General features: G+C 41.8%; 1 protein-coding gene across 1 annotated transcript; it reads left to right on the forward strand.

Moving 5' to 3' along the window:
• Positions 1–512: 512 nt before the first annotated feature.
• esyt1b (extended synaptotagmin-like protein 1b) lies at positions 513–17,313 on the forward strand. Its single transcript, XM_079186445.1, has 52 exons — positions 513–1,157; positions 2,088–2,129; positions 3,097–3,231; positions 3,339–3,412; positions 3,522–3,594; positions 3,752–3,841; positions 3,988–4,043; positions 4,206–4,326; positions 4,438–4,614; positions 4,824–4,906; positions 5,136–5,184; positions 5,277–5,366; positions 5,465–5,560; positions 6,056–6,127; positions 6,218–6,304; positions 6,394–6,543; positions 6,695–6,808; positions 6,904–7,080; positions 7,209–7,294; positions 7,380–7,428; positions 7,598–7,687; positions 7,774–7,869; positions 7,971–8,042; positions 8,169–8,255; positions 8,375–8,521; positions 8,914–9,020; positions 9,110–9,287; positions 9,401–9,577; positions 9,704–9,786; positions 10,145–10,193; positions 10,277–10,366; positions 10,549–10,644; positions 10,976–11,047; positions 11,455–11,541; positions 11,632–11,778; positions 11,861–11,979; positions 12,252–12,354; positions 12,440–12,534; positions 12,670–12,793; positions 13,046–13,222; positions 13,319–13,401; positions 13,804–13,852; positions 13,972–14,061; positions 14,259–14,354; positions 14,444–14,515; positions 14,608–14,694; positions 14,786–14,932; positions 15,035–15,162; positions 15,487–15,618; positions 15,736–15,838; positions 16,140–16,189; positions 16,588–17,313. The coding sequence occupies exons 1-52, from the start codon at positions 795–797 to the stop codon at positions 16,613–16,615; spliced, it is 5,445 nt and encodes a 1,814-aa protein (XP_079042571.1). The 5' UTR covers positions 513–794; the 3' UTR covers positions 16,616–17,313.
• The last annotated feature ends 200 nt before the right edge of the window (positions 17,314–17,513 follow it).

Below are 17,513 nucleotides of genomic sequence, written 5' to 3' on the forward strand. Positions count from 1 at the left end.
TTCAGTTCACAGGTAAAATGCTCATGTTTACATCCCGTTGCTCGGGTTGTTTGGGTGGAGTCACACTGTGTAAACGTATAATACCCGTTGCTTCTCCAGTAGCCTCATATCCGTGTGACTCTTTAAACAAGTGGAGTGTGTGGTGTTGGTGTACCATGGGAATCATGGCCTGGTGATTGTGCGGTCTCACCGGATCTAAGGGATCGAGGAGAATGTCCACTCGGCTGTTTTTAAAATAAACTGGAGCAGCAGAAAGACCATTGACCAGGGGTGCTGGTGGGTTAACGACTTGACAGGAAGAAGTGACGTATTCGAAATAGTCTGCATTGTCCCACTGGTACACTTTATGTTGTATGTGTATAAGTAAGTGAAAAATCGTAATGCTGCAGTAATAACGGTAATTACTACAAATTGGATGAGTGTCTTGCCGCAGTAGCGAAAGAGTCAAAGATGCGGTTTTTAGCTTCAGAGAGTGGGCGTGTTTTCATCCAGATAACGGGACTGTGCGAGGGGGAAGAAATCGTGTGACGCTTTTTACTGGACCCGTGCTTCGTCAGTTAAAACTGCTCCAATTCAACGATAAAGTATTCAAGATGCGACACGGACCAACGGTGAACTAACGGTAACGTTACAAGCGACGTACTGTACGGTGCGTTTAGTTCAAACTGTCGCTGACTGACGCTACGAATGTGGCGTTAGACTAACTTAACCTTTTAAATCCTCTTGTTAAACTCTTAAATAGTGTAAGTATCCAACGGTAACACATTAGTGGCCGTTTTCTAGAGGATACCAGAATGCAAGGTGACAAATCGGAGCCGAGTGTGGCCAAGGGCGCCGAGTGTGCGAGCACAGGCGACCCGGAGAAGAAAGCGCTGAGCGTCGTGGAGACGGACGGTCCCAAGCCTAAAGGGATAAGTGCGGTCGCGGTGCTCTGGACGTTTGGGAAATGTCTGGGCGCGTTGCTACCCGTCTACCTGGCCGGTTATTACCGGGTCAGCACCAGCCTGTTGGTGTTCGGGATGATGGTCTACACGGGTTGGAAACATGCCCGAGAAGCCAAGGAGACCCGCCTGAGGTCAGCCATGCAGCTGATCAACAACGAGGAGGAGTACACGTCCATGAAAGTGTCCAAAAGCAAGCGAGGCCTCCCGGCGTGGGTAAGGAAAGACCCTACAACTGTCAGCGTGCGTCTAATGTCATCTATCAACACGGTTCCGTTTTCACCAGCTTTCCACTATCCTTCCTTAACCCACAATGACCTAGAATAACCTTAAATTACGTATAGCAAGATAAAACGTGGCAGTGAGCAGAATCATAATATTACAACATTAAGATACAGGTTACCGATAAAATATGCAGTTGGTACTAAATGAAACAGGCAACCAGGTGTGCAAACGTCCTAGACGTCTAGACTAAACTTGTTTGAAAGTATAATGATGCAATTCTGGGTGCATTAGCAACGAGAACAAGACTCAAACCAACTAATCATTGGTGCAATTTTAACTAAAGGTGGCAGGAAGTTATGCATGAAGTATAATAGCTTTGATTTTCAAGTTGTACATCCTCTCAGGATGTACAACCCAAAATGGAAACGCTGAAACCCACATGGGCCTGTTTTGACACAGAACATCTGGCCACACCCAAATGCGGTTCCTGTGGATACTCGTTTTCATTGAGTGATTTCAGTTCAGGTTGCATAACAAGGCAGCATGCCCATACTCCTCATTAAAGTATTTTAAAAAAGGGCCATCTGTGGCCACGTGTTAGGATTTTCTTGAGTTTGCACACTCATCTTGTAAAAGTTTTTTGTCCCTCGTGAAAGATAAACCACACACACAACAGCAAACTGTGTCACTCAACGTTACCTTGGCAGTTGCTGCACTTATCTGCTTTTCTTTTTTCTTTTGGTAATAGTTATACAGTCTACAACTGGGTGCAACAAGCACAGGGATAATACCAACAGTGCTATTGATGACATTTCCTGAACTGAATAAACTACGACTGAATCATTTCCCTATCCTGTTGTGTGTTTAGCGAGCCCTATGCATAATTTAAGTATGTGCACTCATTGTCTTTATTTCCTCCAGGTAAGCTTTCCAGATGTTGAGAAGGTCGAGTGGCTGAATAAGGTAAAATATCAGTGTTTCCCTATATTTAGCTTCATGTTTTCACTGTTTACTTTATACAAAGTCACTAGTGTTTCCTCCTTTGTTAAGCCCACAGCAAACGCACGTCTGTCTGTTCAGCTGTTGTGCTGATTGACACTCTGTGCAGCATGCTAGGTTAATAGCTGGTAGCACTGCTGCTGTTGCTGCCATGTTCCAGAAAAGGCCACACCCCCATTAGTGTAGCCACTCTGTCTGTCTTGCAGAGAGCAGGCCCAGTGCCAGGCAAACCCTCTCAACATTTCCATTTCATTACAGGCTAGCTCACAGGAAGGAGGAGCTTCCCAGCCCCCAAACTTCATAAAAATGCAGCCATTGTTCTCCCCCCACCCCCTTTGCTTTTTGTAGCTCAGACAAACTAATGAAGATACACAGTAACAAAAATACTCATATACTCATACTCAACCACGAGATCTAAGCATCAGAGAGCCAGACAAAGCAGTGATTTGAGACTGCTTACTGAACCGGAGGTCAGCAGATTCCCTTGTTGCTCAGGCTGCTTCCTTTCCAGGAGCAGGCAGCTGGTGACTCACTCTCCACTTATGCTAGGCTGAAACCAACTCTTTTTTTCTTTTTTTTTACACAGTCGCACAAACAAGCAGTGCTTTTGGTTCTTTCACCAAAAGAATAAAGACTTAACAACTGAACATGTTTATGTAGCAACATTAACATTGTTTCAAACATGAACACATGAAGAGCAAAGGATTCATTGTGGTGTATGTAAGGACTCAAAGTAGACTACTGGCAACAGCTGTCTCTTGTCATTTATGGAAGCTGTGGCATTTGGAAGACCGTTTTTGCGACAGTCTGGCTTAATGCCAACGTTTTCTTACAGAAGTAGTCTCTGGTTACAGGGATGTACAGTGCATATCATGGTATGCGTCTTACCAATAAGAGCAGCTTATAACCTCGTCCTTGTTGGCCTGCCTAGGTGCTGCAGCAGGTGTGGCCATTTGTTGGCCAATACCTTGAGAAGCTGCTGGTGGAAACCATTGCTCCATCTATCCGAGCCTCAAGTGCCCACCTCCAAACCCTCAGCTTTACAAAAGTGGATATGGGAGACAAGGTAATGCCATTGATAGCGCAAGTATAAAATGACACTGCCGTATAGATTCACACAAATTATGAATGCTGTTTTTATTGTGCTAAAAATGTGTTTTCTGTTTGCTGCAGGCCATGAAGGTTGTAGGGATCAAGGCACACACGGAGAATGACAAAGGACAAGTCCTGCTAGATCTGTATATTAGGTGAATGTTTATCGATTGTTCCTTGGATTTGGGAACACCATCACCTTGGTACCACAACTTTTAAAAGGCCCTACTGTCGATGACATTTTGTTCGTCATTGTATCCTCAGCTATGTTGGCAATGTAGAGATCGACGTTGAGGTGAAGAGATACTTCTGCAAAGCTGGAGTCAATGGAATACAGGTCAGTTTTCTGTTCAAGGTTAAAAGTATTATGAGATTGAATTACAGAGTAGCATGTCATTAATACAAAGATGTTGCCTGTCTAAATGGATAACCGAATTATACAGAGTGCCACTCTGTCAGTGTTTATCCATGTTTTTGTGCTCCTCTGTCCTCAGCTACATGGGATGATGCGGGTGATTTTGGAGCCCCTGATTGGAGATGTGCCCATAGTGGGTGCGGTCACCATGTTTTTCATCCAGCGGCCTGTACGTCCGTCTACATTCACCTCTTTTTGTCCTGTGAACATCATGTAGCTCGATAGAGTCTCGTATGCTTCTCATGCTATTGATTTCACATCTATCCTGATTGATTTGCTATATACAGCACATTCCTCTGTGTTATCTCTTAACAGAAACTAGACATCAATTGGACTGGACTGACTAATTTGTTGGACATCCCTGGACTGAAGTGAGTCATGCTGAAATTTTCATTTAATTTGGTTATATCCACAACCTTATAATACACCCGACTTCACAATATTTGTATCGATGTTTTATTACACGGTGAATAGTAGATGATAAAGTCAATACAGCAGTACATTTCCATTAAAATGCTGTTTCTTTGTCTCAGTATCATGTCTGACAGCATGATTATGGATGCCATTGCCTCCTTCTTGGTGCTGCCCAACCGCCTGGTTATCCCCCTGGTTCCAGACCTGCATGTGGCCGAACTACGCTCTCCTTTGCCCAGGGTAAAAGCCTAAATATGCACCTACAGATAGAGGAAGACTATTATATAATTTCCACATCTCGTCAACACCAGTACATTTCATCTTGGTCCCTCCCCCCCTTTTATTTCTAAGGGTGTGGTACGCATCCACCTACTGGAGGCACAGAATCTAGCAGCCAAGGACAGCTACGTGAAAGGGGTTATGAATGGCTTGTCTGACCCCTATGCCATATTGAGGGTTGGCCCTCAGAGCTTCACCTCCAAACACGTTGACAACACAGACTCTCCCAAGTGGGAAGAGATTTATGAGGTAAAAAGAATGAAAGGTTTAATGGAAAGCTTCATATTTGTGTCATCATTGCACAGACTCAATCATGTATCATTTCACTTTGTTCTGAGGGATTAGACTGACAGCGCGAGGAATGCTCATTTTCATTCATGGTCGCATGAGGCCACAGCCAGCTTCCATACAAATCCCTCTGTCAGTCTTCATGTCCTTGTGTGTGTCTGGTACATCAGGTTATAGTCCATGAAGTGCCTGGTCAAGAGTTGGAGGTGGAAGTATATGATAAAGACACAGACCAGGATGATTTCCTGGGCAGGTAGATATGCATATTCATGTCTCTTGTGTGCCTATTTTCAATTTAGCATTGTCACCTTTCACTTGTCATCTTTCCTGGCCAGTTGGAAAAAGTACACCACCTCTTTATGAAGCATGTCTCTGTACTTTTAAAGTTACACCATCTGCTTTCTATGCTGTAATCCTTTTGTTTTTCGCGATACATTTTCTTCTTTTTATTTATTTCTGTCATACACTCCTCTTCCATATAGGACCAAATTGGATTTGGGCATTGTGAAGAAATCCATAGTCGTCAATGATGTAAGTAACAGCTATTATCGTCTCAGTCACAGTTTGAATTAGCATTTTTTTAAATCTTTGGATTGTTAACGTAACTGTGGCTGTCTTCCCAGTGGTTCACTCTGAAAGATACTCCGTCGGGACGGGTTCATTTCAGACTGGAGTGGTTGGCCTTGCTGCCCAGCACTGATCGACTAGAGCAGGTTTGAGTCACTCACACTCATTCAACTAATGCATTGCTCTGATGCATTAACAAAAATCTCTTGTACTCTAAAATCACCTGTTTGCAATTCTCCCTCAGATCCTAAAGAGGAATGAAAGCGTCACCAGTAAGACTGCCGATCCACCTTCTTCAGCCATCTTGGTTGTATATCTGGACAAGGCTGAGGCACTTCCTGTGAGTCAAATAGCTCTACCCTCTCTGCCCACGTTCCTGCTCTGCACAGAGCTGCTTCCTGTGGGTGGTTAAACTGGTGCAGAGCTGTAACTGCCAGCTGTCATGACATTCCACGAAGTTGTTGCCGTGCCCTCCATTTCAGTGTGGCTGAGTGTGGCTAACTTTGTCCAAGGCTGTTAAATGCTCACTTCCCTACTGTGTCGATTCATAAACAAAAGGGAACAATAGTGACAGAATCTTTGGAATGAAACTCTGTCTTTGTGTTTTCTGTCGATGCAGGCTTATACTTCCTGATTATACCATGCGGTGTGGTACTTCTTGTTAGTCATTTGTGCTGTTGCTATGGTAACCCTGTGCACACTATTATTCACATCAACCACGTGTTGTCAGGGTGTAGGATAAAGTCTATTTATTGCTCTGCTCTTGGTTACGGTATGCCGTTCTTTACATGCCTTACTGTCTATTCATATTTGTCTTTAACTGTGTATCTTTTAGATGAAGAAGGGAAATAAAGAGCCCAATCCCATGGTGCAGTTTTCTGTGCAGGACATCACTAGAGAGAGCAAGGTATATCTATTGGGAAAAAAAACATTATAATACTATAGATTGTGTTTCATTTATTTCTATTTTATACGCCCACTTTATTCTTGTCTTCAGACTTGTTACACAACCATTAATCCAGAGTGGGAGGAAGCTTTTACCTTCTTCATCCAGGATCCTCGCAAGCAGGACATAGACATTCAGGTAACCGCTCAAAAGATTAGCTTCTCTGCACTGAACTTTCTGTTTGGTATTCTGATTATTTTGGCTTTCCTCCATGTTAAATAAACCAGGTGAAGGACGCTGACCGTGTGCAGACATTGGGCAGTCTGACCATCCCGTTGTCCCGTCTGCTGTCCAATTCTAATCTTTCTCTGGACCAGTGGTTCCAGTTGGACAACTCTGGATCTGCCAGTCGCATCTATATCAAAACAGTTCTCAGGGTAAATAGCAACAAGATCCATTCACTAATCCTTCACTGCATCATAAAATAAAGCACAATATTGGAGGTTATTAATCAGAATATGATATAATGTATAATGATGTCCCAACTGTGTATTTTAGCGGTCTCTTCTCTTTTCTTTTGTAACATAGGTCCTGTGGTTAGATGAGGAACGTATTCCATCTGATGAGTCATCTAATCTGGAGTCTGGAATGTCCAGACAGCTGCCCCAACAGACCGCCCCTCATTCTAGCTTTGCCACAGAGGTAATGGAGGACATTACACTTGTGATTTTGACTTAAGGTTGTGTTTTCTGAAATTGCACGTGCTTATTCTAATGTGTTTGCAATTGTTTTTTCAGGGACTGCTTAGAATTCACCTATTGGCAGGACAGAACCTTGTTCCGAAAGATAACCTCATGGGAGGCATGGTAAAAGGCAAGAGTGACCCCTATGTCAAGATTAACATCGGGGGCGAAACATTCACAAGTCAGGTTATCAAGAGTAATCTTAACCCCACGTGGAATGAGATGTATGAGGTAAATAACACATGGTTTATTTATTGAAAGTTAACAGTTTTGTTGAAAAGAAAAAGTGGCCGAAGTTCGCATGCATTTGTAAATTGGTTTCAGTCCTTTTACATTTGCAACATTTGTCCACCCCTCAGGTGATTCTCACCCAGCTGCCTGGCCAAGACCTGCACATGGAGGTGTTTGATAAAGACATGGACATGAAAGATGATTTCATGGGCAGGTAAAAGAGCTATAAATAATCATATTGTGAAATAAAATGTATGGCTTTAGAGATACATTCTAATCTCATATATCCCAACATGCAGGCTGAAGATCAGCCTGAAGGACATCATCAATTCACAGTTCACTGATCAGGTGGGATCTTCCTTTCCAGACACATTGCTGCATGTTTAGCCTGCCATATCTTGGGTCTAACTCCCGTTGGTGCGCAGGGCTCCAACTCACTTTGATAAGACCCTTAATCCACTAGATATACATCTGTAACCCTTTTCCTGTGTTAAAATTATTGAAATTCTTCTCTCAGTGGTACACTCTCAGTGATGTGAAGTCTGGTCGAGTTCACCTGATACTGGAATGGGTAATGACAGCCTCAGAGTCAGACAGATTGGACCAGGTTGGTATTCCCAGACTAGACATGGATTGATGGGCCATTTGCTGGTAAACTTAATCCATACTCACTGGTTCTTTCTGCGTCTTCAGGTTCTTCAGTTCCATTCCAGGCAGTCCTACCAAAATAAGGCGGTTCCCTCAGCAGGCCTACTGTTTGTCTTCATGGGGCAAGCGGATGGCTTACCAGTGAGTCTTTTTCTACTGATGTTAAGGGTGATGTCAGGTTATGCAGTTATTGTTTAGAATACACATGCTTCTATTGTTATTGCCTGTTTGTCTCTCTACAGGTTAAGAAGAGTGGTAAGGAGCCAAAAGTAGGAGCAGAGGTTACTCTTGGAGAAATGTCCCGCAAAACAACAGTAAGACCACAAACTTAATTTAGCTTGGAATTGATATTACTATGTTTTAAGGTACTTTCTAAGCACTGATTGTAAGATTGGCATGAGATCTGTCAGTAATATGAACTGTCTCTTGCATCTCTGTAGGTGTGTGATCGTACCACATCACCTGAATGGAATGAAGCATTCTGCTTCTTGGTTCGAGACCCCAGAGAAGATATTCTTGTTGTTAAGGTACGCTCACTACAGTGCACAATCAAAGTGGAACAGAAAGAGTGTCGCTCATACGGATGTAAATAGAGTGGGATATATAAATACTACCTATGCTAACACCCTGCCTTGTGTTTCTCCAGCTCTCCCACAGCTGGGCCTTGCCCATTGGTTCCCTGGTGGTTCCTATCAGAGAGCTGCTCTCTGAACCAGAGCTGGTCCTGGACCAGTGGTTCCATTTGGATGGAGCCTCACCTGAGAGTCAGGTTCTTCTGAAGGCTGAACTCAAGGTAGTTGCCCTGTCATTTTCTCTATTTGAATTATTTTAAATATTCTATAAATGTCCATTAGGTTTCTTTATCGCTATCTCTTTATCACTTTTACGAGAAGTCCCTTTCTCTAATTCATTCTCTCTGTTTCCTTCTATGCCCATATATCTTACTTTCAGTGTGTAACTGTAATATCTCTTTAAATCTTTATCTGTGTTCATACTTTCCATATTTCATTTTTACTCAGTGTAACTATTTGGATCATGTTTTTGCTGTTTCTTTCTTTTTATATGTCTCTGTATCTTTTATTTCTTTGCCATGAGGCTTTTGAGGCAGTTCGTTAATTTTGTACTTCTACTAGATACAAAGCTGGTTAACAAAGTGAAACAATAATAATGTTTACTCAACTGCAGATGCTGATTCCCAGCAAATGTCCGGATACCACTGATAAGGCCAATGTCACTTCAGCATCAGACCCTTCTCCGGCTCCGAGAAAACAGGAAATGGACACAGTGCTTAGGTGAGATAGTTAACTTACAAAGTCTGTCCATACTTTCCATTGGCCCTTTTATCACTCACATTTTTGTGTTGCTACTCTTTGGGTTTTAGGTCAAGTTCAGTAGACGTTCCTCGTGTGGAGACTATTGCCTCCTCAGTGACCTTACATGAAGATGTTGACGTAAAGGAAACGGCAGCTGTTGTGACTGAAGAGAAGGTGGAAGAACTACCAAGCCCCGCAGTAGTACAACCTCCTCACACTTCCCCAGACCTCAGCTTTGCTAGTGAGGTACTATCACAAAATAGTGATCTACAGGAGCAGATACATGCACCACGGCATGACACAATCACATTTAATACAAAAGAACTAGAAATATACAGTTTAATGATCCCTTCCTGTAGGGGCTGCTGAGAATCATCCTGTTGGAGGCCCAAAGTCTGGTTGCCAAAGATAACATGATGGGTGGTATGGTGAAGGGCAAGAGTGACCCTTATGCCAAGATCAATGTTGGAGGAGTTGCATTTGAGAGCAATGTGATCAAGGAAAATCTCAACCCAGTCTGGAATGAGATGTATGAGGTGTGTATGAAATGACAGTCTGATCTGCTCTGAGCATGATTTCAAATAGGATTGCAATGATAGGACTTTAAGCTATCCACCTCGTTTTTTATTGATTTATCTGTTTTAACTCTTGTGTTATCTAAGGTGGTGCTGAGGCCTCAGTCAGGACAAGAGGTGCAAGTAGAGCTGTATGACAAAGACATGGGCAATGATGACTTCCTGGGCAGGTAAGGGCTAATGTGGAGGTTTCTAGTTGCCCATGATTGGAATGCTTTTCTACCTCAGCATGGTATTCAGTGGGTCAACATGTACACGCTCAAACTGTAGTTATTTCACCATAAGCATAAATTACAGGTATATTTCTGTCTGGTTTGAGTTATGGAGAAATCAGCATTTGGTGTTTATCGAGTCGTCCTAGTTTTATTTCTTCTGTGTTTACTTCCATTTCTTATGTAAACAAACCTTTCACAGCATTAGAAAATATTAATAATTTAGATTTAACATGGTAGTGCATTTAAAGGGTCTGGCTTCATTTTCACATTGTCTTGTGTAAAATGTACAAAAAAATGTTTTCATTCTGAGCAGATACAAAATCAGTGTGGCAGACATCATCCGTTCCCAGAACACAGACCAGGTCCGTATTGCCTTACTGTATCTTAGTCATTGCTGCAGTGTCATCACAGGCTTTAATTCAGTCAGTGTCCCTCTCTGTTTCAGTGGTACACCCTAAATGACGTGAAGTCTGGACGTGTTCGCCTGATACTGGAGTGGGTACCAGCAGTGTCGCATAATGACACCCTGGACCAAGTTAGTGCAGTTTTTATTATTTGTTTTATCCCCTTATTCACGCATATATCTATAATCATTATCAATTGTGTTGCCTATTCTTCCCACATCAGTTCTATTCCATAATGATACCCTGTGTATTTCGCCATGCACATCAGTTCTGAGTCATTTTAATGTATTTTTCATGTGTTTCTCTGCTGCAGGTGATGCATGTGCAGTCTCTCCAGTCTTACCAGAACAAGACTGTTCCCTCTGCAGCCTTGCTCTTTGTTTATGTTGACAGAGCACACTCATTGCCTGTGAGTCCATTGTAATTTAGTACTGAAAAACACGATAACAGTGTGTTCTCTCAGAGTTATAGATGGACAGCCATTTGGAAAGCACATGTTGATGAACAGCTCTATTGGCGTGAAGTGAAAAACTCCCACTCTTTAGGATAATGTTTTTGTCTTCACTGGATTCAAAAGTCTGCGCAGCAGTCACTGTTGTTGGACTATGTGATTCAATTATTCAGGAATGTTTCATCTTTTTAAAAGAAAGGGAAGTTGACTCTAACGGTTGTTGCCGTAATTACAGTGAGAGAATACAAACTACTCACATAATGTCACATATATGTTTTTCTGTGTTCAGTTTAAGAAAAGTGGAAAGGAGCCCAAGGCTGGGGCCGAGCTTGTTTTTGGTAAAACAACCTACAAAACCAAGGTATGAGACTGATGATAAAGACATTAAACAAACCCACACTTTTGCTGAACCAGCATAGACTGCAACTAATGAATGTTTCTGTTAATCATTAATCGATAAAATGTCATTATGAAGTCCCCATCATAATTTCCAAGAAACCTAACCAGTTTGTTAGGTTCAACATTTTATGGGATAGATGACTAAAGGGTACTATGTTTAAAGTTTGAAAAACATTGCCGCCCCCCACTGGTGGTATTGAAAAAGACATAAGGCTTGACAGTAATACTTGTCAATACCTTTATTAGGCTGTTTAAAATACCAGTGGCAAGAGAAGAAGAGAAGTAACAACTTAATCAGATTACAATAACTGTATAAACAAATAACAACCCCTTGCCCAACTTACCCCTCCTCTTTCTTTCTATCTGAAGGTATGTGATCGCTCCAGATCACCTCAGTGGGATGAGGCGTTCCACTTCGTGGTTCACAACCCTAGAGAGGAGATGCTCATAATAAAAGTGAGTGTACTCTACAAAGGTAGCTAAAGACCGCTGTTAGGAACATCTCCCGCTCTGACCGGCATTATTCATCCGTCCTTATCTCTGTAGTTGTCGAGCGCATGGGACCAGCCAATGGGATCTATTGTAGTCCCCGTGAGAGAGCTGCTCTCTGAACCACAGCTGGTCCTGGACCAGTGGATGCCTCTGGATGGAGCCTTGCCTGAAAGTGAGATCTTACTGAGGGCTGAACTCAAGGTAAGAGAGGACACACACACAGGGCATTGTTACCGTTGTCATTGATACAGAATAGTATGTCATGCAAATGTCATGTTGACAGGTCCTGAGCTCAAGGATGACTGAGGCTCCACAGCCTTCTGCGACTGGTTCAAAGAAGGAAGACACGGCTATTTCCGCTGCCAGTGGGGACAAAAAAAGCTCAGAGCTGACAAAAGATGAGTGAGTGTTGTGTGCCTGGTTTAATAATACACATAAAACTCTTCAGACTGTAACTTGGTCTATGTAACACTTAGTCTATTTTCAAAATAATAGAAATAAATACAAGTTTGAAACATAAACTAGCACTAATTAACATGAAATAAAAAATGTAGTGCCTGGCTGTTGGTAGTATGTACAGGCGAATATGCTCCTATAAAAGCTAATATTCTCCGTTGATAGTTCCAGTCAGGAGTCAGGCTGTGGTGTTTTGTAACAGCAGTGGGTATTTTCAGATCGATTGCCGTATCCAGCCAGTTTAGATACTCTGAAGCAGCAGATGCTGCGGCCTCCGCTGGAGATGCTGCTCCCGCTGAACCAGCTGCCATTCACACTGCAGTGAGTCATAGCGCATTATAGTCAGTTGTTATCATGTTTAACCAGTCTATTTACACCTTCATAACCTTCATGTAATTGTGCTCAGCTGGTGGAGGAGCTAACAGATCCAGAAGAGCATCCCACACAGTCAGACACAGCAGCTGAAGGAGACTTTGAACCGCAGCCAATGCAAACAGCGGGGTGAGCTCCACGTCACTGCAAATAAGAAAATATATATTTTTTACCCTTAAATGTTGGGTCAAAGATCCATAATTATAATATTTATAATGGACCTAATAAGAAAGATGTTTACATTTCTGCACCGTGTCTGTGTAGTACTGGTTTAGGCAACCTTGCTCAAGCCACAGTGACTAGTCTTCCCACTGACACCCTGGAGCCAGCAGAGGTCACAGAAGTTCTTCAACCACACACAACCCCCAGCCAGGACTTTGGTGAAGAGGTGGGTTCATGCCTTGATTAGCCGAGTGGAACTGTTGTATTTGTTCTTCGTCACTGCCCCTTTTTGATTTTTTTGTATAATTGTATTATTTGAAACAATAAGAAAACACTTCCTTTCGCAGTGTACAGCAAGGTGCAGGAATCTGGGTTGCTCTTTAATATGTATACAGTAGAGTCACATTACCAAGCTACTATGTTGTGTGTTCAGTGATTCGCTTTATGCTTTGTAACATTTACAGTCTTCATCCTGCAGGGGCTGCTGAGGATTCACCTGCTGGAGGCCCAGAATCTGGTTGCCAAGGATAACCTGATGGGGGGCATGGTGAAGGGCAAGAGCGACCCCTATGTCAAGATCAACATAGGGGGAGTTGCATTTAAAAGTCATGTCATCAAGGAGAATCTGAACCCAACATGGAAGGAAATGTATGAGGTATGAAGTATTCTCAGTTTAAGCATTGCATATTGTCTGGATTTCAATGCATGTACAGTATTTTGGACAAAAATGTGTTTTGTTTGTTTTTAACAGCTGGTTTTGAGTGGGCGCAGCGTCCAGGAGATCACGTTTGAAGCATTTGATAAGGATTTCGATTCTGATGACTTCCTTGGGAGGTATGTGGTTTATTGTTGGTTAATCAGTCAATTATATAAGTACTTTAGATAAGAAGTGAAGAAATACTGAGTGTGCTGATCTGCATGATAAGAATTATTACAGCGCTACACCTCTGATCTTACATCATTTTGCACTGAAATGCAATAGCCATTCAAAGTGGGGTCCAGCAGCTGCCAATCATTAACATAGACTTAATATTTGATGTGGGTGGGTTTATGAAATATTTACAGGAGGGGTATTTACAAATACCTGTAAATTATCTTTATTAATCCAGGGGGTTGATTTATTTTCTTTAGTTTTCATTAAGTTCTATCAATATACACCATAACGTCAACATAGGGAATCTTTGTTTCTGGAAGTAAGACATCTTGTTAATCCTTTACCTGTTTTCATGTTCACAGATTCAGTATTAAGCTAAATGAGGTCATCAGATCTCAGTACACAGATCAGGTTAGTCAATAACTCATGATCTGAAGCCGTGCCATGTGATTTCTTAACACTGTTCTGTGTAATTTGCTTATCTAAAGGGCGTTGCCCTGTTTCTTTAAATAACTTTCTCTCTGTTGTAGTGGTACACTCTGAATGATGTGAAGTCTGGTCGGGTCCACTTGATACTGGAATGGGTTCCTACAGTGTCAAATTCAGTCAGACTTGACCAGGTCGGTCCTTACTTGTGTTTACCGCCCTATCACCCACTGTTTAATCTAACACTCTTTAAACAAGCACTAGTTGTGCATAGTGTCCATAGCAAGGCAGCCTCTTAGATAATGCTATCTTGTCACATGACAACGCGCAGGACACATTGCACGTTGCAAATAATCATCTACTTCCTTCCTGGCTCTGCTCCATGTCACAGGTGCTGCAGCTTCAATCTCTCCAGTCTTATCAAAACAAAGCTGTCTCCTCCGCTGCTCTACTTTTTGTCCACTTGGAGAGAGCACATTCATTACCTGTAAGTCCCCTCTAGTGTATTTACATACTATGCAATAAAAAATGATTTCTCATGTGATAAAACTTGAATGCCTCTCTCTCCGCTGATAGTTGAAGAAGAGTGGAAAGGAACCCAAAGCAGGAGCTGAACTTGTTTTGGGTGAAACAACCTACAAAACCAAAGTGAGACTTTTGATGCATGTTGCTCTATTGTCAGTCTGATAGATACATTGTTTTTGTATCAACTCTATCATATATTTTCATCATCTTTTAAGCTGTGTGAGCGCAGCACCAATCCTCAGTGGAATGAGTATTTCTACTTCCTGGTCCACGACCCTAAACATCAGATGCTTGTAGTAAAGGCAAGACATTTATTTACATTTATTCTCACATCTCACATTTCACAGCACTAATGTAGTGATTTCTTCAGTCCCTTTCTTTCTTGCATTGCAGTTGTCCAGTGGGTGGGACCAGCCAATGGGATCACTGGTGATTCCTGTGAAGGAGCTGCTTGCAGAGCCACAACTGGTCCTGGACCAGTGGTTCCATCTGGATGGAGCCGCATCTGAGAGTCAGATCCTGCTGAGGGGTGAACTCAAGGTGACAAACACTTCGGCCCACGCACACACACACACACACACACACACACACACGTATAGTAATACATAACAACAAATGTCACTTGTTCTTCCTGTTCAATAGGTTCTAGAATCCAAAATGGTGGATATGATCAGTGCAGGGACTCTGCCGTGTGGATCTGGGCAGGTGAAGTTGTCTCTTTCTTACGCCTCGCAGGAGAGACATCTCATCGTCATCGTCCATGCCTGCAGGTGTGCTTCCTCAAATAGTGTGTTTTAGTCGGCTTGTGTTCTCACCAATGACAAACCGTTGATATTTCAGGTATCTGAGGCTTTGTGAAGGTCGTTTTTTCCAATTCAGGCTTTATATCAAGTTTGTTTCCTAGATATTCGTTTATGTTTATAGTAACATTGGAGACGGGTCTATGAACCTACCTCTTAACAAACAGTGAAGGACATTGTGGATAACAGCTCTAGTTAGCAAAGAGGCACTATATTGCTCTAATATACTGGGACTTTGAAATATACTTACGGTTCAACAGTTGTTTGAGATATGCGTTCTCTTTCTGTGTACAGAGGTCTGTTGTCTCAAAGTAAGGATGGAGTAGACAGCTATGTCTCCCTCATGCTGCTGCCAGACAAAAGCAAGGCCACCAAGAGGAAGACAGCTGTGAAGAAAAGAGACCTCAACCCAGAATACAATGAGAGGTAATTAAATAATTAGGTAATTGTAATATCATTACATTCCTGTGCTGTTTTTTTGTTTTTTCTCTTAAGAGCTTTGTTAGTGTTCACATTGAATCATCTTTCTCGATTTTTTTTAAGGTTTGAGTATGATCTGTCTGTGGATGAGATGAGGTTCAAACACCTCATTGTATCAGTGAAGAATAACTCAGCCTCGTTCAGGAGCCACGACATTCTTGGACAGGTCAGTGTGAGACTTCTAAAGGCTAATAAGTGACCATCAGGGTATCCAAAGAGTGTCATACTGTATGTGCCTCCTCCACAGCACACATTGAGATCATTTTGTTAAATCCACACTTATAGAGATGTGGCCAAGCTGTGCATTAATGCTAGGCTGCTTAGTGATTTTTAACTGTTTTATAGTGTGTTCCTAGCTTTTAAATTCTTTCACTCTGAAGTGCACGGAATACATGCAGAAATACTGCAAATATGACAACAAAGATGTATGTACAGCTTGATGTTGACATGTCATTCCTATTCTTTAGGTGCAGATCGAGCTGGCCCAGGTTGACCTGATTTCTGGTGTCACAGAATGGTGAGCAGACTGTGTGCAAGTTTGTTACGTGAACTACTCCAAAAGCATAAACCCCTTGTCGGCTGGCCCTATCCATCCATATGCTCAGTTGAACAGTGTTTCACCAAAGTGGCTAAGTACACTGCCTCCTGTGGAGCTTTGAGGAGGGCAAAGCAGTGTATTTAGTATTTTGAAGAAACTGTGACGATTTGTAACATATCGAGTGTAAAGTACACATGGATACCAAAGAACTTGGTTATAATGCAGGAGAAATTCAAGACGTTTCTGTCGAGTATCTCTTTACAGTGCACCCATCTTCTTCTTTTTCATTGTTAAATGATGACCATTCAATTAATTGATTGTTGATGATTTAATTCATAGTCAGTTTTCATTTGTCTTTGTCCCTCTATTTATTCCAGGTTCACCCTGAAAGATGAAGCTGAATAGTCGTTCTGCTCACTAGTGTCAAAGTACAACGACGATGTCACCACTCACCCTGGCATTGTGCCACTGCTGCAGCTCACAATGATGCCTTCTCCTTCCCACCTCTGCACACAGTACCACTGTGGCAGCCTTACCTGCATTCACCCGGCTCTCCATGTGTTACCATAAAGTATAGAATTGGACTGCACAGTATATTCACATATGTACATCAATACTCTCCCCAAAGATAAGTAGGCTGATGTAGCTAAGTTGACAAGGACAGAGTGAAAGTTCGTAGTGACTGAAGGTTACTTTACGATATGAAGAGAAAATAGTTTTAAGATTGAGTAGCAAGTGAAGGAAGAACAGATCCAGAAAGAATGAAGTCATATTTTGTTGTTTTGTTTGCTTTTCTTGGTGCAAGAATGTTTTAGATCTGAGAGTATCTTGTCTGAAGTGCAGTTTTTTTGGGGTTCTGTTTTATGACAGGCTAACATTGAAGTTATTCTATATTTCACAACACCTTGCTATGTTTGTGTTTGAAATTGCTTATGAAAATCATTTTTATACAATTTTGTTTTTTACAAGACATGTATTAGTTACACCTACGTCACAATTATATCATCTTTGATTTTGTGTATATTTGCAAAGAATTTGGATCAGATCCAATGCTGTTTGTTGAAAGATGGGATGACAAAAATAAAGAGATTTTGCACACCTCACCTTTTTGTTTTTGTGTGCGTTAGACTTGAACAGTTTTATCCACCTTTTTTTTAATACATTTAATACCAAATCTTTTACCGTTTATATGTTTAACCCTTCTTTGTTAAATTGTTTGATAGAGCAAATTGATCTGCAGTGATAGTGGATGACTTATATATTTATATGACAGATATACTGTGGGTATACTGTCGGTGAAAAG

The sequence above is a fragment of the Pholis gunnellus genome (genome assembly GCF_910591455.1).
Source record: "Pholis gunnellus genome assembly, chromosome: 3".
NCBI classification, from domain to species: Eukaryota; Metazoa; Chordata; class Actinopteri; order Perciformes; family Pholidae; genus Pholis; species Pholis gunnellus.